This window comes from Atractosteus spatula, chromosome 21, assembly GCF_055471065.1.
Source record: "Atractosteus spatula isolate fAtrSpa1 chromosome 21, fAtrSpa1.hap1, whole genome shotgun sequence".
Lineage (NCBI taxonomy): Eukaryota > Metazoa > Chordata > Actinopteri > Semionotiformes > Lepisosteidae > Atractosteus > Atractosteus spatula.
The window spans coordinates 11,120,892-11,139,913 of record NC_142726.1 but is presented as its reverse complement, the minus strand read 5'-3'; the positions used below and the strand labels follow the sequence as shown (position 1 = coordinate 11,139,913).

Sequence of the window (19,022 nt, the reverse complement as noted above, 5' to 3'; positions counted from 1 at the left end):
GCCTAGCCGAGAGGCAGCTGAAGCGAGCCGTTTTTCATTTCGCGTACCAAGATAAGGGAAAATGTTAAAACTGATGGCAATTTCAGAAAGTAGAATATGCTAAATGAGCCAATGTATCAAACAGACATTTGGAGTGTATTGTTGCCAAAACAAGAATTAAAAGAAAATAATTTCACAAGTTCCTGAATGCATCTTTCAGTTTCTCAAAAAAGACTATTAGATCTGGAGGAGGGGTGCACAAATATGCACAGTCTTTAATAATCTCTACACAGAGCTTAAAAATGTAATTTAATGGATGAATCTTTTTTTCCAGCTCAACTGCTCATGAAGGACTGCTCAATCTTTGATTCACGTAAATGACAGATGACAAATAATTTAGATAGCATGTTAGCTCTACGATTACCGTTATTAAAAAATGTCATGCCAATGTTTTAAGATCACTATACACTTGTAAACCAGACCACGGTGCATTCCAAGTACTAAGTCACTCTCTTGAAGGCAGTGAACTGAGAGCTCACATTGAGTTATAGACAGTGGAGAGTTAAGACTGCCTGCCAAGCCATTTCTGAAAATATTCTGTCAACAGAATAGTGCGAATGCATTTGTGGTCCATTTCATACCACAAATATTATGATAAAAACCCTGGCTTAGTAAAAAGGAGTCAATGATCACAACATTATCTACCATATTTACCTTGCAATTCACTACAAACTTAAATGTATTTGGTTTTTCTAGGGTAACTGTTTCATTAATCCATATGCAGAATGAAATGCATGCTGTGAAGACCAACTTCAAGCTGAGGTGGGGGGAAGGCTTGGGGGTGGTGGTCATGGCTGAATTCTAGAAAATAAGTATTCTTCAGGCCAGATGTCACAAAGATAACATCTTCAAATCGCACTGGACCAGCCTGTATAAATCAATGAAGTAAAAAGGCAGCTTATGGTGGATTGATACTGTTACTGCTTACTGCTTTCTAGAATGTGTTCATCTAAAGGGTTCATGGTGTTATGCACACACATATATCATTCTATAAATACAATAAACTGTCTCCAACAAAACATATTTCCAAGTACTTCTGAACTGTTATTTTTTTAATTGTTTCCTTCTCAACAATTCAAATAAAATTCAAATATTGATTTGTCTTGCATGTAGTGTAGAAATGCTCACTATTCCTGCAAAAACGTCCTGTTTGAATAATTTCAAACACCTAACAAGAAGATATTTACTCACCCACAAGTGATTGTTTGATGTTCAAACAAAATAATTGAAAAAATTAACAGTACACAGGCTGCTGTGTGAAGGTGAAGATTGTGTTTTTTGGATCAACTACTTTGAAATCCTTAAACAATTACACAGTAGAAAAACTGAGTTTGTTTATAACTTACATATTAACCTAATCTACAACCGAGAGGGAAGCTATATATGCAATTTTCACATTAACTTGATGTTACTTACTTATAAGAAACACAAAAGTCTGATTAATCAAATCATTAGTTTATAATAGGAGTCGAGCATTTGCAAGAGGAGCTGGATTTAAAATCAGCAGACTATGGGCCAACCTGGTTGAGAACTGGAAAGCCATGTTTTCGATATATAAAAGATTCAGTTTATTAAGACTACCTCAGGATTTAAGAAAAGAAGTTCTGAAGTTGGCAATACAATTAAATAAATAGTTTATTTTAAAGATACCTACACCCCACAAGAGCCTTAAACATCTTGCTTTTATTCTTTACCTTTACTGAAGCCAGTTCCTGTGCTTCAAAAATATTAAAATAGGTAAAAGAATTGGCAAGAACAACTGTAAAGTATCTGGATTTGTATTTAATCCCTAACTCAAGCATGGCCTGCATTAGTGCTAACTGTGAGTCAGACCTTATCACAGAATCCCTGAAATATAACAATTTCTATATTTAAAAAGGCATCCCTTTGAACACATTCCATATTCTCACTGCTGGGATTACAAAAACACCAAAAAAACTAAACAAAACCAACAAAATCTTCTTATGAGAGATTAAATGAATAAATGGATAGATGAGTGAATGAACAAGTAGCGAAAGGAGAAACTGCCGTGATTTCAGATGTAGAGAATATAAATCTGATAAAGAAAACAATAGCAAGAACAACACCAGACATCAAAACAGGCAAGGTCACAAATTCCAATCTCACACTTTAAGAACTCAAAGTCTTAGGAATTAATTTTCCTTACCCTTAATCTGGAACTGAGGTCCAAACCTCAGAACAAAGTGGAATTATGTAAAGCCGAAGAGCATACATAGACATAAGGGGGAGGTTAAATATTGTTAATTTCCGTAGTCTTTATAAAAGTCTTATTTGTCTAGCTTTATTCTTATATATTAAAGCTCTTAAAGATAAGAAACCACCTGCTAAGGATCTGGAGTAACTGTCATACTAGAAGTCCTATAGAGAAGAAATAAAGATTTTCCTAAGGTCTATACAAAAAACAATTATGTATATTATGACAATAGTGACTGATATATTATTTTAGTTTATTCCATCAAATTAATATGCTTTAGATCAAGGTTTTTTTTAACTAGAAGACCTGCCCTTCAAAACGTCCATTTCTAAGACATCCTATTTTGCATGCGATATCAAATTAAACAACTACAATAGTAATAATAACAACAACAATAATAATAATAATAATAATAATAATTATTACAGTGAGAAACAAAAGCAGAACTGCAGCTCAACAGGTCCATACTTAAGAACTGTCAGAGCACATTCACCAAAAGTGTACGGATTTCATGCGCTGTTAGACTACTACATATGGGGAAAAGTTTCTTATTTTTTGGGGTCCCCTTGGTATTCTCTGAGGATGTTCAGTGGTTTCTAAGCCACTGCTTTTGAGAGTCAACATCAAGGGGTCTCCTGAGTGTTCAACTTGTAAAGGAAATCGCCTCAGTTGTCTGACTTAGCTCTATGAACCTAGGTCATGTGTCACAAACTGACACTTGCCTCTTCCCAGGGGCTGCACCCCTTCTCAGAAGTTAAACTTCTGGTACAGAGTAGTAGTGTCTGTGACATGTTAAAAGATGAGTGGGTCAAAAGTGGGTGTGTTGGACGCTTCTGCCTGCACTTCCCCACTGTCCAATGTGGGGGGTTTGTAGCCCCAAACCAGGACTTGAGAAGTGCAGAAATGGTCATTCCAAATGAGTTCAGTATGTATAAAAGTTCAGTATAAAAACAGTAACCACTGAGAATTCGCCCACGTTCATTTCACTGTCACTGAGGTTCAGGTGGTCCCTTGTTTTGCCTCTTATAGGCATTATATTATGCTTCTCTGTATATGAATTTCAACTCTGTTCCATAACAAATTGTGCTGTACTCCAAACCAAATTTAATTTCACCATGACAACAGCTGGAACCATACCAACTGTACTTTGCTAGCTGGAAACTCAAAGCCCAGTTTTATAGCCCTGTTCTGCCTATAACTCTTATCAATTACCTTGCAGGGCAGGAGGTAAATATAAACCTATTCCTAATTTAGGCAAGTATGAAACTGGTTTAGGCAAGTAAAATTGATTTTACAGGAGAAATAAACTTAAACATAATTGAACACAAAAAAGACATTTTAAAAGTTCAATAATTTATACAGCAGTTAAATGAATTTATGAAAGGCAGCAGAGTTCTGATCCTTATAATTCTAGACCCATATTTGAAGAAAACTGGTTGAGAAACCTCTAGCATTTATAAAAAAAATAGTTTTTTCAACAAAATCTGTTTACAACAAAAGTAGCTTTCTTTCAACACTGGAATAAACATGACAATACTGTTAGAGATATGGACAATAATTGTAAAAGGAAATAAGTTCACTTGGATAAAAGAACTTTTAATCTTTCTTTTATAGGAAAAATATGCTTTAAAACTGTCAATTTTCTTTTGTAGTACATGGTACATAATCATTTAGTACTGCACTAAAAGACCACTATTTGCTCAGAGAAACCATCATGGATGAACATTCTGACACTAAATGTATACTAGAAGGAAAGGGCGTATTGTGTGCTCAATGATTTTTGTTGAAGGAGTTCTTTACTTACAATAACTACTTTTATGGACGTGTTAGATTTCAATTTTATTAGTGACAGATGGCTACACAGTTCCAATTCAAGAGGTTTCATTCCTGACGGGATAAAGGCTGCAGATGTATTTGAATTATGTGCAATTTGCATACCAATATGAGAGAAGTGCAATCACCTCCTTTGGTTTATTTTTTTGACAGGATGTTCTACTGCATAATGAGACTGATTTTTTAGTCCCCTTTCAATTTCTCAATAAATCACTATTGATTCGCTGTTGTTTAATTAAACACTGTAATATGTTAGTTCTTTACAAATAGTTGAACTTGAAACCATCAAAAATCTGGTTGGAAATTAGTGCCTTAGTTCTTAAAGAGTGAAATATTACGTTAATCATGGGAAGATGAATAGTGTTATCTTTAAAATGTACTTCCAATTTTAATATAACATGGCTGTGCCATAGTATCATACTACAGTATCTCAGCACCTGATAACTCTACAGCAACCACAGTGGCCTGTATTAAAATAAACCAATATAATGAGAATGAGTCAGTGGTTAGTTTGTAAATCATGCAATGCTGCAGCTCAATGTGAAAGGAGAGAATGGATGTAAGAGGGGCATTAGATGTACCAGAGAGCTTTATCCTGACATGCATAACATCAATGTAACACACTTTCAGCACATTTGCAAGGCACTGTTGTTGGTAACAAGTGAACAAGGCAATGTAAAGAAAAACCATTTTCATATACCATAATTTCAGAATACCATAAGGGTTTCAGAATCTGATCATATAATCTCCCAAAGGAGGATTCACTGAGTGGTATTTGGCTTTGCTGAAAGAAATCAATAAGATCACGTGAAGATTTTCTTTCAAAATCATTGAATCTCTGTCATTCAGCTACTTTTTAGAGTTTAAAAAGAAACACAACTTACCAACAGGCTTTTGAAAATGACACATAATGTGTCAAACAAAAAAAAAAAACAGTGCTGATTTCTTTAAATACTTTACATTTTCTTTTCATGACTTATTCCTTAATTATTTAACTTGGATTCACAAAGGACATTTTTAAAAGGAATTTCGATTTGCCCATTAACTTGTATGTAGCGCTAGGACCTGCAGGACAGGGGTGGGGCTCCTGTGTGTTTTCCTGTGGCACGGGCATTTGTCAGTGAAGCTGTGAATTTTCACATTGCAAGACCCGGAGTGCCTAGACAGGTGCTAGTCATGCAGCTGTCACTAACAACACCGCAACCTCAACATTAATACCACATTCTCCCTTTATATATAAAAATATAGATGCACATATAACTATGGGATGGGTGAGGTTTTCTGTGGATATGTACATATGAATATATATAATTGTGAAATGAACACCTGGGCCAATGCACAGGTTTAAAATTTTTCTTGGAAGAGATGCAGAACAATTAACGCATTTAAATAAAAGGCAGTTTACTGGAAAATGCTTAAAAAGAAAAATAATCTGGACAAAAAATAAAACCAATTAAACCTTGATCAACATATTATGCATGACAGATTAACATTCTTTCAATTAGCATACAATCACACTGCAAGTCTACAAATACAATAGCCATAGGTTCTGTAATAGCTTGAGACCCACATGCTGAGTTAATGGTCTGTCTCTTACCCTCATAGCAATGGGTAGCTTCTTAATAAGGTTTTTGTGACATATTGCCCCTAATCAATTTACAGTTTATTAACTCCTCTAAATTAAATGTCAATTTGGATCAACAAAAATCTAAAAGAGGAAGTGATTAGAATAAATTTTATAGCTCAATAAAGGGTGCCAGTAGCACAGTAAAACAAAGAATTTAGCTAGAGTAAAAGACAAAAATAAGAGGAGCTATTTTAATTAATTGCCACAAGATACTGATTTCTCAGATTAATTGCTATAAAACGCCAACATGACGCCAGCACAGCAGGCGAATTAGTGTGTATTTCAAATGATGAAGCCATGACTTGAATTAGTGCTGAATGCTGCAATTAGTTCAATCTTTCTGACATCCTGAAACCTATCTTTTATAATGTCATCCTCTAAAAAACCTAGACGTAAAGTCAATATTAAAGCTGATTGTTCGATAACAGTTTGGGAACTAATGCTGGCGGAAATCGCCTGCTGTCCTTGAAGAAAAGAAGTCAAGTGAGAGCTGTCAAAGACTAGCAATTACATTCTCATTTTAGTCTCTTCAACCCCTGTAATACCCCTAGAAACATCTGTTTCTTTTATCCTTTCAGCAAAATCTTTAAGATGCTTCAAGCATGTAAAACATTGTGATTAAATAAAGTTGCATACACAGTTAAAGAAAGTTTCTTGCTATCATAAGTATTCTCATGTAAGTTATCCAGATATCTATGGCATTTTCTGATTGTACTAAGGCTTAACCTCCACTTACTATTTTTAGAAAATATTAAGATAGATAATACTTTATTAATCCCGTAGGGAAATTGATGTAATTGATGTAATTGATGTATTAAGTTTGATTATTTGTATTAATCATATAAAATAATAAAATATAAAATAATTTATTAAATTATTTGATTGTTGATATACTATTTTTGATAAAAATAGCTGATCTTCATGTGAAAACAGAACTTTACAAAACTTACAGAGTATAAGTTACAGCATTTATAGGTAAAAAGGAAATTTCACTTGGGTAGCTTTTCAGAGTTTTTTTTCAGGACATACAAATTTAGCTTTTTAAGAAAATTTAATTTAGTCAATAACATGCTTCAGCATGGTAATTTTAGTGTAACTTAATCTACAGATCTACAGGGGCTCAAGTGGTTCTTAAAAAACAATAACATGCCAAAGCCTGATGACATTTTTCCATTCTTCATACTTAAAGTAATGAGGGATGTTCTTCAGAGATCCCATGCTAAAATATTTTAAATCTCACAGACTGAAGGATTGCAAATGTTATAACAATTCATAAAAAGGAAGGCAAACCATTGTAACTGCTTTAAGTACAGGCAAGTCCATCTTACTTCTCTTAATGGTAAAGTTATGGAAACCACAGTTAGAGCTATATTAGAAGAGTACTTAAAAAACAAAAACATTTTAAGAACTAACAAGGATTTAGAAAGGAATGATCTTGTTTAACTTACAATTTTTCAAAGAAGCAACAAGGACAGTTGAAACCCCCCCCCCCAAAAAAAACCATATTACATGACACATTTAGATTTCCAGAAAGCATTGGATAAGGTCCCCTATAAAAGCTTAATTCTTAGAAGACATAGGTAGCTAAGATAAGACTTGGTTAAATGAACACTAGACAACTGTGTCATCTTAAGGGCACTACCACTAATTGGGCAGATTTGAAGCAGCCTGCAGAGACCCATTTTAGGCCCTTTGCTCTTCCTGATCTACAGGTCAAAAATCAATGATTTTGATTTGGATAACTAGTTAAATTTGCAGATGTTCTAAAAAATAAGGGAAGCAGCAAACACAGAAATAGAAATTACAAGATGACAGCATCATGGAGTGGACAGACTCTTGACAAATGAAATGTAATATAAGTACCAACGGATTTTTGAAGCTTCACAGCTAGTAGGGGCATACTGTATTGCAGGAGGATATGCATGAAAAGGATCTGGGTGTTTAAGAAGAGATTCAACTACCGTAGTCTTAATGAGGACATATTGTGCGGAGCAAACAGAATATTTGCTTATATGACAGAAAGAGTAAACAAAGAGTAAAACCAAGGCAAATTGTACCCGCATTTTATACTATACTAGTAAATAGTCACCATTCAGAATATTGTGCTCAGTTTTAGTGAGCATACCACAAACAAGGATATTATATCCTTAAAAAGAGCTCAAAGAAGAATGAGTCAATCCTGGTGTCTGAAAACTAGAACAAAAGAGGCTGAGAGGATTAGACAGAGAGAAGTACTATAGTAAGTCAATAAAGGAACTATGTCACACTCAGTTTTAAAAGAGAGACATGAGGTTACAATTGGCAAATAAAAGTGAATTAATGTAGGCTGAAGTATAAAACACCTTGATTTACACATTGTGTTGTAGATATCTAAAAGAGGCTTCCCAGCTAGAGGGTTGAGTCCCAAACTCTGCTCTATTAAGAAATGGCTGGATAATATTTTATACTGATGAAGCAAATCAGCTACCAAATAAACTCGGCTAGATTATCTCTTGTCATTTGCAACATTTCCCATGTTTTTATGAATTCTTATTGGTGAGTCAGAAATACTGATTCAAGTGCCTATCTTGTTAAACAGTCATTAGGTAAAGTGTTGCACAAGAAAGCTCAGACCTTTTTGAAAGCTGAACTCAACTGTCCAAATGTAAATTTGCAAAGCATTATCCCTAGAGCCCAAACAGGGTGCGGTATCAACTCAGTTTTCCCTTTGCCCCCTTTGCACTTACAAATGCTATCATATACATTTTTGCTCTGCAGGCATTAGAAGCACTGAAGCATTTTTTTTTCTAACACAATGAGCTTCAGGGAAGTGTATTTTTTTCTCTACTGATGCTTGACAACTTCATCATATAATGTAGCAATCAGCATAGTCCTCCTGGCAGGGGAGCAGATGCAAATCTGCCATAAATTTTGCTGTTCCTCCTTTTCACCCGAGAGTAGCTAGTGATTTGCACACATCATCATTCGGAAGCCCACTACTTGTATTTGCATTAAAAACAGAAAAGAAAAATCAAGGAAAAATGTACTATTTAATTTGGAAAAACTGCTGCATTATTTATGTAATATTTTGAATAAAAAAACACTTAACACAACAAAAAAGAATTAATTGTAGACCCGTAGACATGGCTAATCTGTAGTTTGAAGCAATTGTCTACAGTCATTGAACCTGACAGGATCCCAGGTCTGATTACAGCATGGCAAAAACCAAGCAGCAAAGCAAGACTCCTGTCACTGTGAAAATACATGTTGGTTCATCTTTAATTAAAACCCTGGAGCCACAGATTAAAGGGCACTAAAGCTATTTGTTGACAATTTGCTATTTCTAAATGTCAGCATTATCAATTTTAACATCTTCTATATTCACACTCCATTTCTTTCCTTAAAACAAAGAAACAACCACCACAAGATTCAGCAGAGCTTCCATGCTCAAAAGGATCAGAATTTAAATAAAGTTAATACTGGTTTACACATTTTAATTAGTATTTAGAATAAGAAAATCAATCCAGCCTTTAAAACATAATTTCAAATAATACAGATGAGGTTCACAATAACAACTGTATGTCAATATCTGACAGCTGCATGGCAACTTCGTATTATTCAAGTGAATAAAGAAATAAAACACTACATGCTTATAGTCAATGGTCGATGGATCATTTCTCACTAAAAGTTTAGAGTGGTTAACTTGAAAAAGACAATAAGATATCGGGGGGAAAAAAACATCATATTAAATACACAGCAATATTGACTGTTTTTTTTACACCTCACCTGATTTAATCAAAAGGATGATTCAAATTCAGTTTTCTTCAGCATAAAAAAGAGGCTTTAAACTAGTGATTCTCTAGTGATCCTTGTACTGTGGGGCCCTTGTGTCTGCCGATTTTTGTTCCAGCTAGGCCCATAATCATCAGTGCTAACTGGTGCCTGTAAAAGATCTTGCTTGTTTAAACATTTTTCTACACTCAGGCCCTGATTTCAAAATTAGACTTTCCTAATTCTAACATCTTCAGTCAAAATTCAATTTCATTTGAAACTAGTAAAATAAAATAACTTACCAATCACTTTTACAAAATAGGCATCAGCCTCAAAGTTGTTTTTCAAAGCATGGATTGCTAGTTCATTTTTTGCACCTCCTTTGCTGAGCACGATCATATCTAATATTCCCTGTAATGATAAATTTGATTAAATCTGTTACAAAACGAGGATAAGCAGCTTTTTATTGCTGTATTTTACCTTCTTCAAGTGCTATAAAAAGACCTACTGAGATTGTTTTTTTTGTGCAAGACTTTCACAACAACTTTAGATGTTTTATAAAACAGAAAAAAAGCAGTGAACTCTGACATTTCAATTATATAAATGCCCAGGCAAATTTTATTACACCAAACCTGCCACCACCACACATATACATACAAGATATATACACCCACAGATCATTATGCTCACATCAGCACATTACCCCGTAAATATTTATGTCACTTGACATTCCTGAGGCTGAGCTGGTTAACTTTCCAAGCTTGGCTATGGTTACAAACCAAAGGGAATCTAGGCTTATTACTATGACATAGTGAAGAAAAAACCATAAGATAATTGATCTCTGTGACACAGTGACCTCTACTGGCAGATAAAGACTGAAACAGATTTCCCTTGATCCTCCTGTTTTGATCTGCAGAAGTTATTCATTGGGTAAAAATATATTTCTATGTCTATGTGTACTGTGGTGGCAGGACAAAATAGCTACTTGTTTCACCTTTGGGATCACTTGAAGTCTAATTTAGAGAGCATGGCACAACATTATATAATACTATTGTGCCTTTGTTATTTCTCTGGTGGTCTACTGGCCACTGACCACTTCTGCTTCCCCACCTTCAACATACTGTCAAAACGCCTTTAAACATGAAAAAGTATTAAGAGGGAGAGATGCTATGAGATTACACTAGCCCTCTGGAGACCCAAGGTTCTGCTTTTCCTCTAATGCCCTGTCACTTAATTATGAGACAGTCATGGACCATCTTGAACTAACTGTGTCCTGCAGCACATCAGATGTCTTAGGCAAGGGGTATTTCGAGAATATATTGCAACTATAATCTGCTGCAAACTGCATTTGTGCTTATAGAGCATTTATACTTTATGTTTATTTCCCCTGGATAAGACAATAATATTAAAAGGTTTCAGCAATGTTGATTAAAAAAAAAACAAAGAATTCTATATGGAAGGGCATTCCTCTAGGCCACCAGCCTCTTAAATCTAATCATATATGTTTACAGAGGTAATCCAAATAATTACCTCCTTTCTAACAACATAACACCCTTTATTCTTTATAATAAAATGATTACTAGTTTGCATTAAATGTACTCTTAATAACCCCCTTAGGTACAGGTTCCTTATAATCAATTCCTGCAGTTTTTTTAATCTTAAAGTATTTGAATGCGATAGCTCTACTTAGTTGCCACTGCTTGATCAACTACCATCCAAGAAAATTAATTAATTGCAAAGCTTAAACCCAGATTCATACACAGATTTCCACAATTTTAACAATGATTTGCTGTTAGGCTTTAAATAACGAAAGATAAAAACAATCATAAAAACAAGGCATAGCAAAAAGAGTGGCACTCACGTCTTCATAAATGTCAAAGAAGGTTGCCACCACAGCACTGGTAATGTGACTCAGGTCGGAGAGGTCCCAATAGACCCTGAACATTCGTCCCACGTCCTTACAGCTGGCATTGTTGCATGGAACATTCTCCAAAAGAAAGGCTTGCTGATTACTGACACACAGAATAAAACAGAGACAGAAAAAAAAGATGTTAGCATCTGTAGAAGAACAAGAGACTGAATAGCAAAAAAAAAACATTAAAAAACATAAAAACTGAAAATAAACACGTTTACTCTCTTAACTGTTTTATTTTTAGCACGTTTCAGTCTTCTACATAGATGGGCTGATTGTGATATAAACTTTTTCCATCTGAAAATTTTGCAGCAGCATCAGAAGTTTGGTAATGCAGGTCTTTCATGGAATTCGGAATTGAAGCACAATTTGACCACTGCCCATGCAGCTTCCTGCCCATTAGAACAATGCACAGGGAGACAGTCTTTACGTTGAGTGAAAACACACTTAAAAGGATCCTGACAAGGAAAGGAAAGAAACTTGACTGTCGGGGATAAAAATAGAGCTGCTTGAATGCACCTTAGACTAACCTGTAAATGCACAAGGCTGCAGTGCATCAAAAAGTTATAGAGAAAAGCTTCAACTTTAGATAGGATTACAGAGGTACAGAAAGAAAATATTTTGAACACTACAGCAATTATTGTGTTTATTTTTCTTTGGGTGATTTTGTCTTTTGTGCCTTTATGAATTTGAAAGCACGAGACATCAAAATGAAAAATCTCTCATCTCTAGTTGTTGTTCTGTTATACCTTAGGTTATTTATTTTTGTGTACTTTATCCTAGTTGAAGTGGTCTTCAAAGTCAGAGGAAAATGCTTTTAACTAACTTGAATTGGGCTTTGCAGTAAAATACACTAGGTTGTGTATATTTAGCACTGCAGGATAGCATGTTAGAACAGAGACTGAGGCACCTTTTGTTCTAAGTAATGCTTGTCACCTTCGACAATACTTAAAGCTTTTTACGGTGTTTTCAAGTCAACACCAAGGTTTCAGAAGGTTATGCTTTGTACTGCTGAAGAATGAAACTGAGGACACAAAATTGCTTTGTAACCTTAATTGTTCCATTGAATAATTTAGTGATACTTTATGTAGACACAATTTTAATGTATTACTTTATTTACCTCTACTGTGCACAATTGCGGTTAACTAAATACAATGGATATAGTGTGACAGAGTTTTGGTGTAATAAAAAAAACACTAATTTAAAAATAAAGACAAGGACAACACATTTCAAATTAGGCAAGTGAAAAAAAACAGTAATTTGCAGGACAGTAGAGTGGGACTCCATCTTTCTATTTATTATCACAATTGACTAAGGTGTGTATGGTGCTGAACCAGAAACGAGATAAAATGCTTACCATCATTTTTTATTTAAAAGACCTAACACTTTTCTTTTTGTGGTTTTGACCATTAAAAATGTACCATTGCATTTCAAGATAGTACTCTGTCATGTTACATCTCAGATTCTAGGCTATTTGTTGTCTGTGTGCTCTGAATACATGAAGAAAAATGTGTAAGGAAAGAGCCCTTTGAAGTTCTGCAAATTTTTACTACAAAAAAAAGACATTATAGGTAATCATTGTTATTCATAACCTGTAGACTTTGTAGTACCTTCCTGTTGTTTCTTTTCCAAAGATATTTGAAAGACAGAAATCACAAGGTTATGATTATGTGGTTTGTGCATTAAAACTGGACTGATAAAACACCCACGAGCTGTCTTGACAATGTCCTCTTCAGCAGTACAGCTGGTGTTTAAAACCTCTTTAATATGTATTACAATGCCTGTAGCTTTTTTCCTGCATTTTCTTTCTCTTTACTTTAATTACCACTCTTTACCTGCTACTACTGATGGCAGAACACACATTAATCACATAAAATGAGGTGAAATGGGAGCTTCCAACATTGGCCTGTCATTGAATAGCTCTTTTGCTATTATATCTGAAATGTTCTACTGGCTACTGAAATGGCTACTGAGTTCTAACATGCAGGGTGCCCACTGTAATGCTGTTCTTCACTACTCTACTTCAGAAGAATACATAAACAATCTTGAAAATAGAAGGGAGAATAATGATTTTGTCTGAGTAACTTAGAGGTAGGACTCCTAGGAAGTATAAAGAAATGTTTTTTTTTGCCTATGTCAGATTTTTAACAACACCTCAATGCTCAACTGTCCTAGACTTCAGCAGTATGCATTTTTTTTATTTAAAACAATATTTTAAATCAATTATCATCAAATGACAAGGATCTAGAAGGTTTCACTATAGACCTGCAGTAAGAACTGGGTAGATATTCAGTATAGACTCGTGGTAAACGAGACCATGATTCTGTGATGTATTTGGGACCATCTCAAACATGTACTGAATTCACATAAGACAATGATGTTTTCTCTGGTTATGTTTACTTTATGGAAAGAAGTAGAGAAAACAAACATTTGTTTGAATGCATGTACTGTAATTGTATTCTAGACCAGCAAGATTTGGTTTTCAAACTAGCAGTAGAAGACTCTCCCTGCCAAGCACTGTCATGTCTAAGGGCCACGCTGACAAAACACATTGCAGCTCTACATTAATTGGTCACTTTGGACCCTTGTTTCAGCAGCTGTTTTTCCTGAACAAAAAGACAGGTAATTCGCAGTTGCACTTGTGCTCAAGTTATCCTGTGCCTCATTCTCACGCAATAATGTCACTGCCATCTTAACAGAGCTCACTATCAATGTGTTACTAGGAACGTTAGACTTATGAATGTATTCTCCTGAGCACAGAGAACCAGTGAGATAGGGGGATGTCTTACAGGCTATGAAAAGAAATTCATGCTACAAGTAACAATTGTTTTCTAAGAGATTTTCCTTTGTGAACCAGTGTTTAAAGGAGACCTAATCCTTCAGCAAGAAAAAAAATGGATCAGACATTTGCTGTACACAGTGTAGGACTGCTAGGCTTGTGCTTCTTTCACCTTGTAAAACTATTTTAAAAAACACAACATGCAACACAAGCTTCTTTATTTCATAGTAAACTTAATAGACGAAAGGTGTATGTATGACTTCCTTCTGACAGATTTAAAAAGGATTCCTTCTACCAAGAAAACAGTGAGCTTGTTTCTGGTATTGATTTAAAAATCACATTAGAACCTGCTTTTCAAGTCTACTCTCTCATCAAATCAAGGACTTCCCTCTGTCTGCAATTTACCAGAATCCTTTCACCTGACAAGAAGCAATTTGGTCTCGACCTGTTAATTTACCTTTAGCTGATTGCAGTTTCTAGCATTTGAATTTCTTCCAATTTTTCAGTGTCTTCTGAGCTACTCCTTGTTGCTTGGAAAGCAAATGTTCATCATAGTTTTCCAGAAAAGCAGTAGAAACACTGGCCTTTTAATTATTTCTTGAAATTGTTTGGGAGAAGTTGATGGTAATGACATACCATTTGCTGTTCCTTACCTCCTAACACTTTTAGCTACATGAAACATCATCACAGGGTTCTAATAATTAAGTTTGCAGGCTATAATTACTTCCACAATGAAGAGGAGGTGGAAGGTCTAAAATCCGTTTCTGTGAATGATCAACAAGTTTCAAACTCTTCTCAGTTCACCAGGAAATTGGTATTACAGGGTGAGCTACTTGCCACAAAACAAAAAAACTTCCAGGAAGAGCAGAGAGCAGAGGTTGTTCAAGGTCATCCAAAGAGGGGAAGAGCAATAATATTGACAATTATCATCTTAGATGTGAACACAACATTACTTCCTAGGACACAGGGCCAATTCTTCCAGCTTCATGGTCTTATAAAATTCAAGACCCTCATTCAATACTCATCTTAGTACCCAGTTAACATTAGAATGACACCTAAACATCCCATATGCATACTTCAACCTTAGCTTTTAACAAGATATTATAACCTCTTCTATGGATCCCTATATCACAACAAAGTAGCAGTCCATTTTTTTCTAACCATATATATTTTCCACAGCAAGCTCCACTATGATAGCATCAACCTTAGACCTTAACAGCACATAGATATCAAGAATTGGTATTGCCTAGCAACACTAAACAATGGTGATTACATCCAGGACAATCTCACTGTTGAACCGGTGCTTGAAGAAGGAGAAGCAGTAGTATAGAGATACATATTTAATACCAGTTTAATGTATTCATTTTTTATCATTGTATAAATTACTGAATTTTAAAACTTCATTTTTTTCAGCGCTATACCATCAAAAAAGCCACTGTATTCTTGAGTTATTTCAGGTTCTTTACAAGCATGCTGTTTTGAATCATTTCTGGAATAGAAGGTGAAAATGATGCTATAAAGTACAGTAAATGATTATGAAAACTGGCACTGCCTTCCACGATTTTCTCTCAGGCTTTAACACAGTGCATTAGTAGTTCGTCTTCAGCTGAGTGATACTGGATTTTACCCAATTAAAAGTACATTGCCTTAATAAATGTGGAACATTCAGCAAGTAATCCTCAAGCGCAAAGGTTTAATTAGAATGCATACATAATTTGTCTGATGTCTTCTGACTTGTTATACAAGGGGAGCGCCACAAAAATGCTCATGAAGTTCTGTATTTGAAGAAAGAAGCCCAATCCTAATTTTCCTATTTGTTACATTACAGTTTTCACCAAGAAAGATAAGTAAAGCGAGCATGTAGACAGCTCAACAATTTTCTTGATTGGAGTTTTTAGTTACTGCACTCTTAGCCAGGAGCCTGTTTATATTCCTTTCAGAACCGCAGTTTAAGACTTTCCTGCCCTCCCTTATCTATATGTAACTTTAATAACTATTTAAAGAATAATTATAGAGGTACACATCTAAGGAGACGCAGGATAAAACATACCTACTACTTTATCTGTCTACACTCACAAGATAACCCTATTCTTAAAAAGCTGAGATGCTTCCCCACAAAAATATTCTTCATAATCTAACAGCCAGGAAGATATTTAATATCATTAGAAACTACTCAAATACATCATAAAAAAACAGTTCTAAAAAATTAAGATATTAAGCTGCAGATTTCTGGAAAATAAATACTACTCGTTTACATACTTTGTAAATCATTAACTGCACAATCTGGTGATATGGGCTGGTTTATATTTTAACTTTTCATTTTGTTTCTATTCTTCTGTTCCAACAACTTCCAACAAGTATCCTTGCAGCATATTAAGGATTTCTTATTCAGCTACCACCATCTAACACTTTACATGGATACTTTTTCATGTTGATCAGCCAATTAAAGAGCGACACACAGAAAGCACAGAGAATGCATTGCATTCCTTTCCAATTCTTACCTTTCGGGCATTCTCTAAATGGCTACAGTTGATCCCTCAACATTATGTATTGTAAACTATGTCTTTATTGTCTACATTATGTCTTATTGTAAACTTTGTAGAAAAACTGTGTTCATAATATATCCTAGCAGAAATACCCATACTGCTTCTTAAAATTGTATGAACAATCCTACTTCAAAGCTTTCAAACCTTGCTTTGGGAGTGCAAAGATGCAGTTTATGTAAATTTCTTCAATGATGAAAAGGGAAATGGTACTGTAAGTTTAAATTAATGCAGTGAGTGCAATTCTATTAAGCTTCATATGAACAGCACCCTCCACCTTGAAGTACTGACAAATAAAACCTTTTTGAAAACTATCTTACGTGTTTGGAACTGCCTATCAAGAATTTTATCTTTCAGTTTAAATATTTGTAGCACAACATCCATTTTAATTTCATTTTGTAATCCAAAGATCGCATATTTACTTAATCTATATTTAAAAATCACAATGCAAAGCAGAGCTCTCAGATGTATGTGTTTACCTAAAACTATGGCTTTATGTATTTCAGTAAATCTTTTGACTTGTTGAACTGACAATATTATGGTGTTCCGTTGACACTTTTCATAGTCCTCTAATAAACAAACAGTGCTTTTCCATTAGTCTTGCAAGCTACTCTCAAGACACATTGGAATGCTGATGGCAAATTTCTTTCTGTGATAGGCTTGTATACTGCTGTTTCTAATATGTATCACTATCCTAAGAAAAGCCTTCCAGAGACAGATAAAATTCTTGGTTAGGTGGCCAGAATCTATAATAAACATTCTCCTACACAGAATTCAAATACTGTATTGCAAGTAAAACAAAATACACTTAGATTCATACAGAATACTATTTTCAGTATAGCATGAAATGTGAATCGGTATTTCATTTAATATCAGGAAATATTTGCTCAAATATGGTTTCAAATAATTTATAGTGGAGAAAAGCTGTTTTCAGATAGCAGGCATGATAAATTAAACAGCCAATGACTGCAAAGAAACAATGACTGCTAAATCATAAATTGTTCCCATTAAATCACAGATGTTCTAGAAGTGCTTCTCTAAAAACAAAGTTCTGATTAATGGCATTACCAATTCTGTACATCTAAAATGAAACCAATTTTAAAAAGTGCTAACCTAAAGCAGAGAACATGAGAGATCCTTAGCATAGTAAGTACAATTTACTCATCACAATTAAGTCCTCCAGTTAAGCAATGTGGTGTGTGGGGAGGCTTGGCCATTTAAATAAGCAATTGAATAGGTTACTGAGAAAGTTTCACAGAATATACTATACATCGCAAAGAGGCAATTTTAAATCCTTTACCTATTCAATTCAAATTTCATTATTTCCTAAGGGAAATTTGTTTTGCTTCAGAATTCAGCACAATATAGCAAAAACAACCCTCCCCAAGAAAGAGGTCAGGACACACAATATCTATAAATTAATTATGTTATATTGTTTAACAATGAAACTGCAAAGGAGATAAACAATTTTCTAAGTCTATTTCCATTGCGCCTTAGGGCACAGAGGCATAATGCAAATTCACAGTGGTAAGGGTGTGCCACACACTACATTATGCTCTTAGTTTTCTTAAGAACCCTATTCCAGAAGACAGCATTTAGGACATTCTCTTAGGCTGATATGATGAATAAGTCTAAACGATTTATAGAAAAGTATTACATTAATTAATTCCACCTTAAAAAATCGAATACACCTTAGAAAAAAGTATCTGTGTGCCTGTTTTAAATAGTTTTTACAACATACAGTATACCTTATCTTAGTATCCCAAATACTTGTAATCATCTTTAAAATCTACAGTTTGACCATTCATTACAGTGGGGTTTCGAAAACCTTTTTTTTCAGAATCCATGTTGAGTTTTGAAAACAAAAGAATACAAAATACAAATACACATCAGACTCTTCAATAAAATTATTTAGAACAGGCACAAAATAATGTGTGTTCCTTAATAAACTGACGGGCTGTGTCATCAGAAAACTTTATAATACATATTTTTGCTTTTACAATCAATACATTACAAAAATGTACAGCAAAAAGGTCAAGACACAGCCTTATGATGATCTATATAGAAGTACAACATACATCAGAATATTTCCCCACTAAAAATGAAAAAGTCCTCCACTCAAGTTACCATTTAATTTGAACTTCTTTGAGAGCTTCTGTGCCAATAAGAGTGGCTGAATGAAAAGTAGAGGAAAAAATGAAAATAAAAGAATTATTTTGCTGAGTAAAGATTTTAATAAAGCATGTTTAAGAAGATGAATATTACATCATCATTTCCTTTCTTTTTCCATATGCAAACTGCAGGGTATTAGTAAGGTCCTGCGG

The 19,022-nt window shown here is 34.4% G+C and overlaps 1 protein-coding gene across 1 annotated transcript in view; it reads right to left on the bottom strand.

Moving 5' to 3' along the window:
* itfg1 (integrin alpha FG-GAP repeat containing 1) overlaps positions 1-19,022 on the bottom strand; it is a 114,340-nt gene that overhangs the window by 38,728 nt on the left and 56,590 nt on the right. Inside the window, exons 11-12 of the mRNA XM_088938535.1 lie at positions 11,326-11,476; positions 9,767-9,875 (exon numbers count right to left, since the gene is read on the bottom strand). Of these exons, the coding sequence (XP_088794661.1) occupies positions 9,767-9,875; positions 11,326-11,476 (260 nt within the window). The remainder of the gene's footprint in view (positions 1-9,766; positions 9,876-11,325; positions 11,477-19,022) is intronic.